Source organism: Prionailurus bengalensis, chromosome A1 (genome assembly GCF_016509475.1).
Source record: "Prionailurus bengalensis isolate Pbe53 chromosome A1, Fcat_Pben_1.1_paternal_pri, whole genome shotgun sequence".
In the NCBI taxonomy this organism is placed as follows: Eukaryota; Metazoa; Chordata; class Mammalia; order Carnivora; family Felidae; genus Prionailurus; species Prionailurus bengalensis.
Genome location: NC_057343.1, coordinates 117,741,950 through 117,758,498, shown reverse-complemented (window position 1 = coordinate 117,758,498; position 16,549 = coordinate 117,741,950). Strand labels below are relative to the sequence as shown.

Sequence of the window (16,549 nt, the reverse complement as noted above, 5' to 3'; positions counted from 1 at the left end):
AGTGCCTGGGCAGCTCAATAGGTGAAGTGTTGGGACTTTGGCTCAGGTCATGATCTCAGGGTTCGTGAGTTCCAGCCCCACATTGGGCTCTCCACTGTCAGCATGGGGCCACTTGGGATCCTCTGTCCCCAGATCACTCTGTTCCTCCCCCCACTCTCTTTCTTTCAAAAATAAATAAACATAAAAAAAAGTTGAAGGGGTTATGGATGACTTATGTGTAAATATTGTCTAAGGAGAACGTGTCTGTACCTATGTGAGCATACTGTATTGATTTGTTCCATTGTCCAAAACAATTTGTCAAGATATCTACATTTATTCCTAAAATCAAGACACATGTTGAAGCAGAGATTCACTGAGATCTTGAAAAATAGCATGGTGAAGATCATAAAAATAAAGGGCTGAACTTAAACCAATAAATAAAGTGCAGAAGAAAATAAGTTGGATGCATCTGAAAGCAGGTAAAACTTATATCAAATAAGGAAGATCACAACTCATTTTTAGCAAGCAGCTCACATGTCTCTGAATAGCTTGGGATCCTGGCACCCTGGCATGACTTCAGAGTCCTAGCAATGGGAAAAACATCTTGTGGTAGGGGATCTGTGTCTCCCCAGTTGCATCAAACTTTAGCCTAAATTTTAATAACTTTTAAATAGATACTATCATGTACTCTGGTACACTAATACGTGGCTAACTGGGAAAACAGCATGGGCCAAGTGTAAAAACTGTGTTGCATATTAGTTTAATTCTATTAAGGTACAAATAACTCAAATTGACATTCTATTTTATAATGTTTTCCTCTACACAGCAAAACAAATTTGATTATGTAAATCCAAAATGTGAGAACATGCTGGTAACAATTAAAATCTGACAATTTTCCTCATAGAAAGATGTTGGTCATGCATCAAACTCTTTATTATAGAATCAAAAGTCCAAGAAAATGTGCCCTTAATGTCCATGCACTTTAAAAAATATTAATAGGTAGATGCTGGTACCTGTATCAGTAAATAGATCAAAATTAGTTTTTCATTCCCATTTGTCATCTCTCAGATAAATTTTCTCATTATTTTCTCTTCTGAGAAGAACATTTTAAGCCCATATACTTGGTAGAAAGCTTGAAATGTTTTTCATGAAAGTTCTAGTAATAGACTAGCATCAATCAAATTACTACTAATAAAATCATGAATTACCCCATATTATTTATAAATGGGATTATTTATAGATCCTGAAGATTTTACATTAAATGATAAAATAATTCTGTTCGCATTGAACTTAGTTATTTTTAAAAGAGATGCTAAGGAAGGTTTGATGTATAGATATCCAAACAATAACAAATTCAATGTTACTTTTTAAAACTAATCCTGAAGCACATTTTAAAAAAGGAGGGATACCTGTTAACAAAATATTCCATAAAACATTTTATAACATGTTTAAGTTGAAAGATCTTATAAATTTACAAAATTAAGTTTTGTAACAAAACTCTCTAGTACAGATTAGTTATCTCTAAGCTTGTACATTTTTATCCCATTCATTGATTAAGTTAATATTAAAAACCTGCAGTAAAAGACCAGAGTTTATGGTAGTCTAATTGAATACTCAAAATTGCATGTATCATTCCAAAAGAGTTTGGTTTCAACAAATGCCTTCTCCCCAAGATGCGTTAAATAAAGGAGTTTTATTATTAGGGAACTGGAGTTTCACTGCAAATGTGAAGGACAATTAGACATTAGGGACTTAGGAACACTGGAATCAGGAACTAACATGCCTAGAATCAAATGGCTCTTAGTCTCTTCTGTTTCTTAGGCTTCTGCCTCCACCACTCCCTTATTCCTTCTCATTTTCCTTCCAGTCCTCCTTTCTTTCTTTCCTCTCTACATGCCACTCTGTGCTGCCAGCTTACACAAGTATAACATAGCTACCTCAGCCCATACTTAATATTTATTTCCTAGTTACAAGCAATCAAGAAAAAAATAAATAAACTACATCATAAGTAGAAATTTAGAGGCTTGGAGAATGTGACTATGCCTACTTTAATCAGGAGTCTATTACTAGGCTAATCAAAAATGGCCAAGAGAGGTAAAGAAAAGTATAATAAACATCTCAACAGTGATTACCTGCCTTGGGAAGTCCCAGGAAGTTCTCAGACAAGAAGTGTGGGCTGGATATGTATCTGAATCCAAACAAGATTAAATTTTATTTTAATACATCTTCCAGCAATATATACAGTTCCAAAGTGTTTACAAAGAAAAATACCTAAATGCAGAAAAATTACTCAAATATTTGGTTGGAAAGATTGGCAAAATTGATTATGGTTTTTTAAAAAAATCTAAATAAGATAACATCTCGGAAACCATGCATGGTTTTTATTTATATCATGCACTTTCCTCTATCAAACATATAAAAACAGTTTCAGTGAGAGGATCTACAGCTTAGACACCCAGAGAATATGACTGAACCCAGTGTACCATTAAGCTTGAAGGGAAAATGCTGTATATTTGAATAAATTACTTGAGGTTGCATTTTGGAAGAAAGTCTAAGCAAATCCTAGCTCCCTTAGTTTTCCACAGTTGCTATTTAAAAAGTAGATAGCAGAAAATTCATCAAAACTTCTGGAAACTCTTAAGTAAAATGAAGTTACCCAAAACAAAGACTTTTACATTACAATGAACATATTTTACAAAGAAATAGCACTCACTCTAAAAGTTCGGCAGAGTAATCAAATCCCTAAATGAACTCAAAGCCATTCAGAAAGGTGTGGCTTTCCTCCATTTTACCTTCTGGGGGAGAGACGTTGGGGATAGCGGGTTTAAGGAACTTGAATTCACTGGTCCCCGATCCTCCCCGCAGACACACCTCATACTGGTAGCTCTGGGACAGCGTCCCCGCGCCGCTGACGTCCACCAGGTGGCCCGGAAAGTGGCCCTCGGGCCCCGAGCAGCGACCCGCAGACGCCGCCCGGCTCCGCCTGCACAGCCGCACCGCCACGAACACCAGCACCGAGAACAGGAAGAGAGACGACACGGACGCCAAGGCGACGACCAAGTAGACGGTGAGCGGGTCGGCCCGCGCCTCGGCCGCCGCCACCTCCGGGAGCGGCAGGTAGGGCTGCGAGAAGCCGTCCACCAGCAGCACGTGCAGCGTGACGCTGGCCGAGCGCGGCGGCTCGCCATTGTCCCTGACCAGCACCACCAGCCTGTGCTTGACGGCGTCGCGCTCGCTCAGCAGCCGGGCCGTGCGCACCTCGCCGTTGTGCGCCCACACGCCGAACAGCGCGGGCTCCGTGGCCTTGAGCAGCTGGTACGACAGCCAGGCGTTCTGGCCCGAGTCGCCGTCCACCGCCACCACCTTGGTCACCAGGTAGCCCGCCTCGGCCGCCCTGGGCACCAGCTCGGTGCAGGGCGCAGAGCCGTTCTGCGGCGGGTACAGCACGAAGGGCGCGTTGTCGTTGTCGTCCAGCACCAGCACGCGCACCCGCGCCTGGCTGCTGAGCGCGGGCGAGCCGCGGTCGGCCGCGCGCACGCCGAACTCGAACGCCTGCAGCGCCTCGTAATCCAGGGACCTGAGCGCGAACAGCTGCCCGTTGTCCGCGTTGATGGACACCAGGGAGGCCAGGGGCAGCTGCGGGTCCGCGGGCGGCAGCAGCGAGTAGGTGACCTGCGCGTTGGCGCCCGAGTCCCTGTCCGTGGCGCTCACGCTGCCGATGTGCAGGGCGGGGCTGTTGTTTTCGCGGACGCGCAGGGTGTAGGTGGTTTGGCTGAAGGCGGGGGCGTTGTCGTTGACGTCGGAGACCGTCACGGTTATGTTGTGCTGCGTTTTCAGCCTGGGGGTCCCCAAGTCGGTGACGGTGATGGTGATGTTGTACTCGGCCTGGCTTTCTCTGTCCAGTGGAAGTCCTGCTACCAGAGTGTAGAAATTCTTGAAGGTAGGCTTCAGGAGAAAGGGGAGATCGTCCTGAATTGAGCACACCATCCTCCCGTTGTCCCCAGAATCTTGGTCTCTTACACTGAAAATAGCGACCACCATCTCAGGCGACGAATTTTCTGGTATGGGGCTGGTAAGAGATGTCATGACTATTTCTGGTGGGTTGTCATTCACATCCACAACCTGAACTAAAACTGCTGATTTTCCCGAAAGGCTACCACCATCTGTTGCCTGAATATTTATTGTAAATGACTGAATTAATTCAAAATCCAGAAGCGCTTTTAAGCGGATTTCACCAGAAATTGGATGGATTTCAAATGTTTTCCGTATGTCTCTGGAGACATGGGAAAATGAGTATGATAGTTCTCCATATATTCCCGCGTCCAAATCTGTAGCAGACACCCTAACGACCAAGGAGTCCAGAGGGCTGTTTTCTGGTACCTGAACCTCATAGACAGACCTCTCAAACTCTGGAGCATTGTCATTGATATCGAAGACCAAAATACGAACAAGTGTAGTTCCAGACCTGGACGGGGACCCGCCATCCAAAGCTGTTACAATTAATGTAAACTCAGATTCCTTTTCTCGATCCAGAGATTGGTCCAGGAACAGCTCTGGGTATTTTCTTCCATCATCACTGTCTTGTAATTTAAGATGGAAATAAGGATTGGGGCTTAATGTGTAGTTTTGGACACCATTCTTTCCTACATCCAAGTCCTGGGCACTGTCCATTGGAAATGAGGCTCCTGGAGCAGTACCTTCTGAGATTTTCAGAAGTATATGTTTGTCTAGGAATGCAGGGGTATGATCATTTATGTCATTGACCCAAAGCTCAGCCCGAAAAAACTGTAAAGGATTTTCAAATAATACCTGGAAATGCAATATACATGGTTCTGTGAGATGGCAAAGTGCCTCCCGGTCCAGTTGTTCATTTAAGAGCAAGTTGCCAGTCTGCTGATCCAACTGTAAATATGGTTTATGGTCATCAAAGATGACTCTTGCCCCCCGTGCAACCAAGTCTTCAACACCCAAACCTGTATCTTTCACCACATTGGCTATAAAGGAGCCAATTTCCATTTCCTCTGATACAGAATAGCGCCAGGGCTCTGAACACACCAAAGACCCTCCTAGGAAAACAAAGAAAAGCAGCACTTGCCTTATCTGCTGAGGGCACCTCTCTCCTGACTCCATGGCTCCTTAGCCAAACGTCTTTCTGCAGAAATGTTTCAACTCAGTCGCAAACAGCTCCTAAATTGCTCCTCTCATCTATCAGCCTGGACCATTGGTAATCTGTGGACTTGTAATCCTGCCACGAAGGTGTTGTTGGTTCCTTAGCTTTCTCTTGAAATCCTCTTTTCCCCCTTCCTGCTTCTCCTGTGCTCTCAGTTCCACTGACTAATGGAGACCAGAGCATTTGATGATACAGAAAAGTCCCCATCTTATCCTGCAGCGCCACCACGCGACTGCAGATTTTCAGGTTTTAAACAGTCAAGTAAGTGTGAGACAAAATATTAATTTATCTTCTGTATTGATTAATTTAAATTACACTTTCTCCTGTATTCTTATTTTCTGAGTTGCATTCTTTGTGATATGCGATGCTATTACCATTCAGTCTTTAACAGAATAAACCACAATCTGTTAAGAGCTGGGTGAATACAAAAATCATATGTAAGATATAGCCCCCAATTCAAGTAAGTTATGATCTCTCTTTGAAGACAATGTATAAAATAACTACAAATAGTTAAGTGGATTCATGTAATTGATTTTGTAAGCAGAATGTTCCCAGGAAAATTGGAAAGGAAAGGGGAACCAGAGGCTTCAGTCTTCTTTAGCTATCAGCAAAGTCTCTTAGAAAAGACAATAAGATCATGCATTTGTAACTGAACCTGATATATGCAAATAGTTGCTTTGGGGAGGCTGGGCATTTCAGGTTTGGTAAATGGTACTATTTACTTAGGGATACTCTGTAGGAGACTTACCTGTCAGCAGTAGAAAGTAAATGCTCAACAGTAGTTAATAAAGTAAGTATGTCGAGTTTCTGACATTAAAAAGTTGAACAAACTAGATCCAAGTTTAGTTGTGGAAAATAAACCTATTTTGTAGACCCAGGCCTTCCAGAGGCATAATTATAAATATTTTACTCATCCATTCATTACTTTGTCGAGCAAATATTTATTGAGCATATAACTTGTGCTAGGAATAGTAGTGAGTATTAGCGATACAGTGGTAAGCAGACAGACATAGTTCCTGTCCTGAAAGATGGAGGCAGAAAAGTGATTACACATTTAAAAATAGAACATAATGAATACCATGATAGCAAAAGTTCATATGCTATTGTTAACGACATAGATAAGGGTCATCTGACCAGAATTTGGAAATACACGAAACACTTTCTTGGAACAAAAATTGGGGGTTAAGTAAAATTTCCAGACAATTCAAAAAAACACTTGTACAAATCTGAGATGACAGAACTGTTTTGGAATAACTAAAATAGGATCAATATGGCTGAGCCATAGAGCAAGAGGAAAGAAATGAGAACTGAGACTGGAGAGATAAGCAAATATTTTGTAAGCCCTGCCAAGGCATTTGGACTCTACATCAGTGGAAATGCAATGTTTTAAAGGCTTTTAAATATAAAAGGAGATGATATTAACCTCAACTAGAAATGCAATAATAAGATTGTATTAAAAAGATGACAAGGGACACCTGGATGGCTCAGTCGGTTAAGCATCCAACTTCGGCTCAGGTCATGATCCCATGGTTCCGGAGTTTGAGCCCAGTGCAGAGCCTGCTTCGGATCTTCTGTCTCCCTCTCTGTCTGCCCCCTCCCTCTCTCAAAAATAAGCATTTTAAAAAATGATAACTTTACAGGATGTGTGACAGATTTAAACATGGAGGAGGTCTGATAAAAAGTGAAGTAAATGTACCTTTTTTCAGGTTTAGGGAATGGAGTGAATGTCGGTGCTATTAACTGATAGAAAAAAACAGGAAGAGGAGAAGAAAGGAACAGGTATAGAGTTGGAGGTAATGTTTACATTTGAGGAAGGAAAAATTTTAATTTAAAACATGTTGAGTTTGAATTATCCATAGAGCATCCCATATAAATAGTTCTATAAATGATCTTACATTATATAAATAAAGTTGAGAAGAGACGTTTGAGGGGCAGAAGCTAATTTGGGGTTTATTGGTATAAATAGTGATTGCAGCCCTTAAAGAATGTAAGCTGTACATTAGGAGTGTGCTTGATTTTGTGATTTCAGAGATGATGTAGCTCTGAGAGACTACCATCTCCAGAAAGTGACCATGATCTTGGGTGACTAAGACTAGACTAGAAGTGAATGTCACCAGAAACGAAGAAGGCTAGAAGAGAGGTCAGACTCCTGGACTTGAAATTGTGGCAAGGAATGGACAGAGGAAAACTGTAAGAAGTTATATTTGAGAAATCAAATGTCTTTACACCACCTCTCTCCTATGATCTTGTTTAATTTTTTAGTTTATTTATTTTGAGAGAGAGAGAGAGTTCAAGCAGGAGAGGGGCAGAGAAAGAGTTAGTGATAGAACCCCAGGCAGGCTCCGGGACAGTGTGCGGAGTCCAGAGTCTAACTAGGGGCTTGAGGGTGGGTCTTGAATTCACAAGCCAGGATATCATGACCTGAGCTGAAATCAGTAGTCCCTCGGCCAACCGACTGAGCCACCCAGGTGCCCCCCCATCTTGTTTAATTTAAACCCAAACCGATCTCTCTCATTTGATTCTCTCATTTGATGACTCTTATGTGCAAAGACTTATGTGTTAAGGCAGGAAGATTTGCTAATCTCTTTCAGCATATTGAAGATATCTTACTTTTAGTTTTCAGGGCCACAGTTTAGAGATTGTCAACATGGAACATAGCTGTCTGCCTAACTGCCATGTATTTAAAGATTACATGTCTTTTCCCTATGCGTTTTCATTTTTATATATTTTTTTAATTTATGCAATCTCTATATAATATATATTATATATATAATATATATAAATTTTTTATGTGGGCTCCACACCCAACGTGGGGCTTGAATTCACAACCCTAAGAGTCATGTGCTCCACCAATGAACCAGCCAGACATCCCTACAATATTTTTCAAATATTGCTTCTGATCCTATCTTAAACCTTTTTAGTCTGTCCTATGTTTCTAACCATATCCTCCATATTTTTCATCTTCTGAACTCTCTGAGCTATATGCTAGATAAATTATGTTCTGACCTATCTTTCACTTCTTAAATTATTCGTCTGGTAATACCTACTTTCCTAATAAACCTTTTGTTCAGTTTTGATTGAATTTAAATTTTGGTTATATATTTCAGATCTAGGATTTCTATTTGGTTCTTTAATAATCTGTCACATTTCTTATTCCCTATACATCTTCAAGTATAACCTTTAAGTGTTCAGTATATTATTAGATTATGTCTGCTAATCAAAATGTTTGAGGTATACTTCTGTGTTCTGTTTTTTTTCTGCTGGCTCTCACTCATGGTGTCATGTTTCCTTGTGTATGCAGTTATCTTTGTTCAAGTTAAGAATGGAAAACTTATTTATATGAATGTTTTTAGCCTTAGGATGAGCTTTCTTACATGGAAGGTCTGCTTTTGGTTCCATCAGGATCTGGAAGCACTACTTGTCAACAACCACTAACAAGTTCAGAGCTGAATTTCCACACAAGGACTTGCCCATTTCCAGTTTACTTTCATCTCAAAGGTATATCTCTTAGGGATCCATTTTTATTAATGCAGAGCTATTCTATAAACTTCTCACTTTGTTATGCTTTGATTTCCTCCCTTATTATAAAAACCATCAAAATAGGGGTTCACACTTTCCAGGATTCTATAGATTCCAGGGAAAAGGTAGTTTTTAGGTTCATTTATCTCCTTGGATTACCCTTAGACATTAATTGTGACCTGATAATATATTAGTGTCTTATTAGCTAATTTTTTTCAGTGGAAGCATTGGTCTACATAATCTATACCATCCTTATGAAAAATAAGTCTCAAGGATATTATTATGTCTCAAAGTTACAACTCTTAGCTTCCTAGAGCATGGGCAATTGACCTCAGGAAGATAGAGAAATAATATGCATTTTTTACCAACTTCAACTAATCAATACTAAATCAACTCTATAATGCTGCAATCAATTAAAACAATCTCTTGGAAGACACATTCTCTGTCATTGACATTGGTATATCTCCCACTTCTGTGTCCCTTATTCTGCTTTAAACACATCTTATTTCCTGCATTTCTTCCTTATTTCTCTCCCTCCAATATGCTTATTTATATATTTATAAATATATAAGATATTATGTATTACATAGATACGTATGGCACTGTGCCATAAACTTCAGTATCTTTCTTCCTTTCAAAATATCTGGGGGGGGGGGTGCCTCGGTGGCTCAGTCAGTTAAGTGTCTGACTCTTGATTTTGGCACAGGTAATGATCTCATGGTTCATGAGATAAGCCCCACGTCAAGGCCTGCATTGGCAACTCAGAACCTGCTTGGGATTCTCTCTCTGCCCCTCCCTGACTCATGCTGCCTCTGTTTCTCTCAAAATAAATAAATAAAAATAAACTTTAAAGTATTTGGGATTTAGGGGTGGCTGGGTGGCTCATTCGGTTAAGCGTCCAACTTCAGCTCAGGTCATGATCTCGCAGTTCGTGGGTTCGAGCCCTGCATCAGGCTCTGTGCTGACAACTCAGAGCCTGGAAGCCTGTTTCAGATTTTGTGTTTCCCTCTCTCTCTGCCCCTCTCCCGCTCACGCTCTGTCTCTCTCTCTCTCTCTCTCTCTCTCTCTCTCTCTCTCTGAAAAATAAAATAAACACTAAAAAAACTAATAAAATAAAAAATAAAATATCCTTCAGAAACCTTTTCCACATTTCATTTATCAGTTGTTTCACTGATGGATATGTAGGATTGACTCCTATTCTTGGTATTGATTCCCAAGATGAACATTCTTATATATATCATTTGTGAAGCCGTGAAAGAAATTTTCTGGCTTATACCTCTTAAACTTATAACATTGTGTGTCAACTATACTTCAATTAAAAATGAAAGAATTTTCTGTCTTATTTACCCGAAGTAGAATTCCTGAATCAGAGGGTATATTCATTCTAAATTTCATTAAGTCCTATGAAAATCTCTCAAAGTGGGCTGTACATGTGATTTCCTGTTGTTCCACTTGATATTATGCAAATTTCTCATTTTTACGCATGCAATGGGTGTAAACTAGTGTCTTATTGTAGTATGTTTTTTCACCAACTGAGGTCAAGCATCATTTCAAGTTCTTTTCAGACTTAGGTTTCCCTTTTTAAAATTTCTTTTCCCTTTATCCTTTAAAAAATCTTATTGTCTCTCGACTTTCTGATTTTTGCTTATCTGCAACAATTATTTGAATAATCTGAATATTAATCCTTCTCAGGTAAACTGCTGCAAGTAGCTTCTACCTGTCTTTTATCTTGCCTATGCTGTCCTCTAGTTCTGAGATAGAAATATTTGTCAACTTTCATCTTTATTTTGTACTTTTAAAGCCTTGTTTAAGAAATTCAAACTAATAGTATGGTCATAAATATATTTTTACCTAGATTTATTACATTTTCTCAATTAAAATACTTTAAATTCACCTCTTAGATCCATATAAAGTTTATTCTTATATGGCATGAGATCAGGATTTTCTTTATATAGTGACCCAATTTTCCCAATAACATTTTCTAAGTAATAGGACTTGCTCCTACCTCCTAGTGATTTTAACACCTCCCCTACTACAACCAAGTTCTCTTAATCAAACTCAACATGGCCAAAAATAAATAATCCAGTTAAGAATTAACAGAAGACATGAACAGACATTTCTCCAAATAAGACAAATAGCTAAGACACATGAAAAGATGGTCAACATGACTCATCATCTGGGAAATACAAGTCAAAACTGCAATGAGATACTACCTCCCATCTGTCAGAATGGCTAAAATAACAACTCAGGAAACAATAAAAGTTGGCAAGGATAGAGAGAAAAGGGAACCCTCTTACAATGTTGGTGGGAACATGACCTGGTACAGCTACTCTAGAAAATAGTGTGAGGGTTCCTCAGAAAATTAAAGATAGAACTACCCTATAACTCAGCAATTGCACTGCTAGGTATTTATCCAAAGGATACAAAACTACTGATCCAAAGGAGCACATACACCCCAATGTTTATAGCAGCACTATGAACAATAGCCAAATTATGGAAAGAGCCCAAATGTCCATTGACTTATGAATGGATAAAGAAGATGTGCAATATTACACAACTATCAAAAGAATAAAATCTTGCCATTTGCAAAGATGTGGATGGAGCTAGAGTGTATTATGCTAAGCAAAATAAGTCAGTCACAGAAAGAAAAATACTATGATTTCACTCACATGTGGAATTTAAGAAAAACTGATGAACATAGGGGAAGGAAAGGAAAAATAAGATAAAAACAGAGAGGGAGGCAAACCATAAAAGACTCTTAAATATAGAGAACAAACTGATGAAGGTTGCTGGAGGGGAGGTGGGTGAGGATAAGGGCTAAATGGGCAATGGGCATTAAGGAGGCCACTTGTTGGGATGAGTAGTGGGTAACAACATGTAAGTGATGAATTACTAAATTCTACTCCTGAAACCAATACTACAGTATATGTTAACTAACTTGAATTTAAATAAAAAATCTTGGAATTAAAAAAGAGACCAAGTTCTCATATAAAAGGATCTGACCCTGGATTCTATTCTCTTCTATTCTATCTGGTAGTCTACAAATTTGTTCCCACATTATTCAAATAGGTTATTCTGTTCTTATCTATTCTTATTAGTGTGTAAGAAGCATAAGATTTACTTTTTATGAGTCTGAGGGATTAAGAGGGCCCAAACATTGTTTTTCAAGATTTTACTGCTTAAATATCTATTTATATGAAATTCTCACAACTAGTAAATACCTATTGCAACACAAAATAAGTAAAAATTTAATGAAGGAAAGAAAAAAATTCCTAAGGAAATTGGTATTTGTTTCACCCATTTCACAATGTCAAATTCCATTTTATTAGACCATCTAGTCTATACTATCTAATTTTAAGAGAGAAATTTCAAAAATGTAAGGTACACTAGCTCTATATCCACATTGCATTATAGCTATGAAAATCTCTACCTATAATCTTCCATTAAATTGTCTACCTATATTAGAGACATAATCTGTAATACCATGAGATATCTATAAACCATAAATACAGACGCATTCCTTCTTTGTGGATATCTGAGAGAGACCACAAAGTATGTAAGATTTTTTATATTTACTCTTACAAATCAATAGAAAAGCGAACCTCATTCATTTCTTTAACAGTTTGAATTTTCATTTCAATTTCTTAAGAAGTTTCTATCTGTACTCTTCTGAAGGAGAGTTATTATCCTACCCAGGATGATACCATGACCTACATTCTAGTTAAATCATAAACTATAAAAAATAAATTTAAACTAGCAAACATGGTATTTAAGAAAACAAAACAGTGACATCAAGGCCCACAGCATTGTAAGGCTCCTTCCCCACAACAGCTTAACAAGAACAACAAAGGAAACTTACTTAAGAAATCAATAATTTTCAATGTGGTCACTTTTATTTTGTCATAAAGTGAATTCTTGAAAAACGCTACAAAAAGCAAGCAAATAAGGTATCCTAGGTACTGAATATGGAGGAGTATCATTTTTTAAACTTTATGATGAAACTTTGCAAAGTGAATAGTGCAATAAAATCCAATATGCTTCCACCCAGATCCAACAGCACTTTTTATTTTTTCTTTATGATTTAATGTAATGTCTAGTAGTCAATCACATATATAGGGGCATTCACTCTTAATACATCAGTTTGTACCTCCAAATAATTAGTAACATTATCTTGCAAAATAACACCATTATCAAAACAAAAAATTACTAATAACTCTGTTAATATAATATTTATGACCAAATAAGTGTAAAAAAACAGAAAACACAGATTATATTTCCATTTCATTATGACCACTAATAAAGATTTTCAAAGCAACTATAAGGAGAGCGCAAGAAGTGATAGTGCATGCAACTATAGTACAGCCTAATATTCATTATAGACTGGCAAAAAGTATCCACAGATTGTCAAGAATAACAAAAGATTCAAAGTTTAAAGTAATTTTATTGAATGTTGAATCCAAAGCTATTCCTAAAGTTCTCATTTCCCCCTATATTCCTACCAGTGTCAGGGACTGGAAGGCTGGGGATAATTGGCTTCAGAAATTTAAACTCATTGGTCCCCGAGTCTCCCGTCAGACACACCTCATACTGGTAGCTCTGCGACAAGGTCCCCGTGCCGCTGACGTCCACCAGGTGGCCCGGAAAGTGGCCCTCGGGCCCCGAGCAGCGACCCGCAGACGCCGCCCGGCTCCGCCTGCACAGCCGCACCGCCACGAACACCAGCACCGAGAACAGGAAGAGCGACGACACGGACGCCAAGGCGACGACCAAGTAGACGGTGAGCGGGTCGGCCCGCGCCTCGGCCGCCGCCACCTCCGGGAGCGGCAGGTAGGGCTGCGAGAAGCCGTCCACCAGCAGCACGTGCAGCGTGACGCTGGCCGAGCGCGGCGGCTCGCCATTGTCCTTGACCAGCACCACCAGCCTGTGCTTGACGGCGTCGCGCTCGCTCAGCAGCCGGGCCGTGCGCACCTCGCCGTTGTGCGCCCACACGCCGAACAGCCCGGGCTCCGTGGCCTTGAGCAGCTGGTACGACAGCCAGGCGTTCTGGCCCGAGTCGCCGTCCACCGCCACCACCTTGGTCACCAGGTAGCCCGCCTCGGCCGCCCTGGGCACCAGCTCGGTGCAGGGCGCAGAGCCGTTCTGCGGCGGGTACAGCACGAAGGGCGCGTTGTCGTTGTCGTCCAGCACCAGCACGCGCACCCGCGCCTGGCTGCTGAGCGCGGGCGAGCCGCGGTCGGCCGCGCGCACGCCGAACTCGAACGCCTGCAGCGCCTCGTAATCCAGGGACCTGAGCGCGAACAGCTGCCCGTTGTCCGCGTTGATGGACACCAGGGAGGCCAGGGGCAGCTGCGGGTCCGCGGGCGGCAGCAGCGAGTAGGTGACCTGCGCGTTGGCGCCCGAGTCCCTGTCCGTGGCGCTCACGCTGCCGATGTGCAGGGCGGGGCTGTTGTTCTCGCGGACGCGCAGGGTGTAGGTGGTTTGGCTGAAGGCGGGGGCGTTGTCGTTGACGTCGGAGACCGTCACGGTTATGTTGTGCTGCGTTTTCAGCCTGGGGGTCCCCAAGTCGGTGACGGTGATGGTGATGTTGTACTCAGATCTTGTCTCTCTGTCCAGTGCTTTTTCCGAAACTAGAGTGAAAAAGTTCTTGAAGGTTGGTTTCAGAAAAAAAGGGAGCTCGTCTTGAATAGAGCAAACCATCCTCCCATTGTCCCCAGCGTCTTGGTCTCGGACGCTGAAAAGAGCAACCAGAGTCTCTGAGGCGTTCTCTGGAACTGTCTTTGTAAATGATGAGATGGTCACTTCTGGTGGATTATCATTTATATCCACTACTTTAACCAGAAGACTGCATTCTTCTGAAAGACCCCCACCATCTGTTGCCTGAATATTTATAGTGTAGAACTGTATTACTTCAAAATCCAGGCATGATCTCAAGTGAACCTCCCCAGATATTGGATTGATTTCAAATGTTTTACGAATATCTTCTGATGCATGCAAAAATGTGTATGATATTTTCCCATAATTTCCTGAATCCATATCCTTAGCAGAAATGGTGATAATCCAGGAGCCAGCAGGTGTGTCCTCCAGGACATGTACTTCATAGAGCCTCTGAGCAAACTCAGGGGCATTGTCATTGATGTCCAAGACCTTGATGAGAACCAAAGTTGTTCCAGTCCTGGGTGGAGATCCACCATCCAGTGCTATGAGTGTTAATGTGAGCTCAGGCTCCTCCTCATGATCTAATGCTCTGTCCAGGACCAGTTCTGGGTATATCTTTCCATCACCACTGTCTCGAATTTTAATGTAGAAATGAGAATTAGGGCTAAGTGTGTAGTTTTGGAGACTGTTGGTTCCTACATCCAAATCTTGGGCACTCTCCATTAGGAATGTGGTTCCACTACTGGTACTTTCTGATATTTTAGTAAGTATTTCCTTGTCCAGAAACATAGGGGAGTGATCATTTATGTCTTTGACATGCAGCTCACCCCGAAAAAACTCTAAAGGATTTTCCAATACCATCTGAAAGTGTAGCACACACGGCTCGGTGAAGCCACAGAGCTCTTCTCGGTCCAGTTTCTCATTTAGGAGCAAATCCCCCGTCAGTAAATCAAGTTGTAAGTGCTTTTCATTATCATCAGACACTACCCGGGCCTCCCATGAGGACAGCTCCTCCACCCCAAGCCCTAGATCCCTTGCAAGATTTGCCACAAAAGAACCAACTTCTGTTTCCTCTGCCACTGAATATCGCACCGATTCAGGACCCGCCTGAGATAATCCCAGCAAAACAAAGAGAATCAGGACTTGCCTTTTCTGCAGAGCGAGCACCCCTTTGATCTCCATGGCTCCTTCCAGCAACCTCTTTTGTAGAAAAATTTAAGTTCAGCCCTAATTTTGGAAGCTGAAGCTGAATTTTAAAAAATAAGATCCCCCCCCCCCCGAGAGTATATAGTCCTCCAGCAGCTTTAGTAGATGAAGCTCCTTTACTCCCTCACTTCTCAGTGGCTTGGATGTTCTCTGTTCCCTGAATAATGGAGCCCACAGTGTTGTCCATGCACTGATTTCATCTTATCCTACAGCGCCACCATGTGTTTCCATGAATTTTAAAAAAAATTTTGTTTTCTTTCAACAAATTAATTCATGAATACCTCTGGAGTATTTTAAAGCAAATCCCAGACATCATATATCTTTACCTCTAAATACTTCACCAAGTATCTCTAATAGATAAAGGCTTTAAAATATAAATACGATACCACTATTAAAACCAGCAAATTTAGCAATAATTCCTTGATATACTTTATACTCAGTCTGTGTTTGGTATTCCTCATTTTTCTCCAAAATGTTTTTTACTGTTGGTTTGTTTGAATCACGATCCAAACAAAGTCTATACAGGGCATTTAATTAGTGCTGTTTTGAATGCTGACAAGAAGACTCTATTAAAATGTCTTGAACTGAAGGGAGGTTGGGAAGAAAGATGTCCTGAATTGAAGAAATAATATTTTATTTAGGCCATTTCTTGAGAATTTCAAATATATTATCTCCTTTACTCTTGTAAATACTTTTGAATTCAGTTAACTATAGTTAGTAATGTCATTACCTTTTTCTCACATATTTTAAAAATATACATGTGGGGGCACCTGGGTGACTCAGTCACTTAAGCCTCCAGCTCTTGATTTCAGCTCAGGTCATGATCTCACCATTTGCAGGATCCAGCCCCCACATTGGGCTCTGCACTGACAGTGTAGAGCCTTCTCAGGATTCTTCCTCTCCCTCTCTCTCTGCCCCTCCCCTGCCTGTGCTCTGTTTCTCTTTCTCAAAATAAATAAATAAACATTTTAAAAAATTTAATTTGCATGTAAGAATGTGGAATAAATAAAATAGATTTAG

At 40.7% G+C, this 16,549-nt stretch overlaps 2 protein-coding genes across 2 annotated transcripts; both read right to left on the bottom strand.

Moving 5' to 3' along the window:
* Positions 1 to 723: 723 nt before the first annotated feature.
* Positions 724 to 6,655, bottom strand: LOC122488402 (protocadherin beta-18-like). Its single transcript, XM_043589720.1, has one exon. The coding sequence runs from the start codon at positions 5,107 to 5,109 to the stop codon at positions 2,722 to 2,724; it is 2,388 nt and encodes a 795-aa protein (XP_043445655.1). The 5' UTR covers positions 5,110 to 6,655; the 3' UTR covers positions 724 to 2,721.
* A 5,884-nt stretch (positions 6,656 to 12,539) lies between these two features.
* On the bottom strand, positions 12,540 to 16,338 carry PCDHB14 (protocadherin beta 14). The gene has a single exon (XM_043589659.1). The coding sequence runs from the start codon at positions 15,503 to 15,505 to the stop codon at positions 13,109 to 13,111; it is 2,397 nt and encodes a 798-aa protein (XP_043445594.1). The 5' UTR covers positions 15,506 to 16,338; the 3' UTR covers positions 12,540 to 13,108.
* Positions 16,339 to 16,549: the final 211 nt, after the last annotated feature.

Bases quoted from the DNA above. Each gene is read 5' to 3' on its own strand.
- PCDHB14 (XM_043589659.1), bottom strand. From the start codon at position 15,505: ATGGAGATCAAAGGGGTGCTCGCTCTGCAGAAAAGGCAAGTCCTGATT.
- LOC122488402 (XM_043589720.1), bottom strand. From the start codon at position 5,109: ATGGAGTCAGGAGAGAGGTGCCCTCAGCAGATAAGGCAAGTGCTGCTT.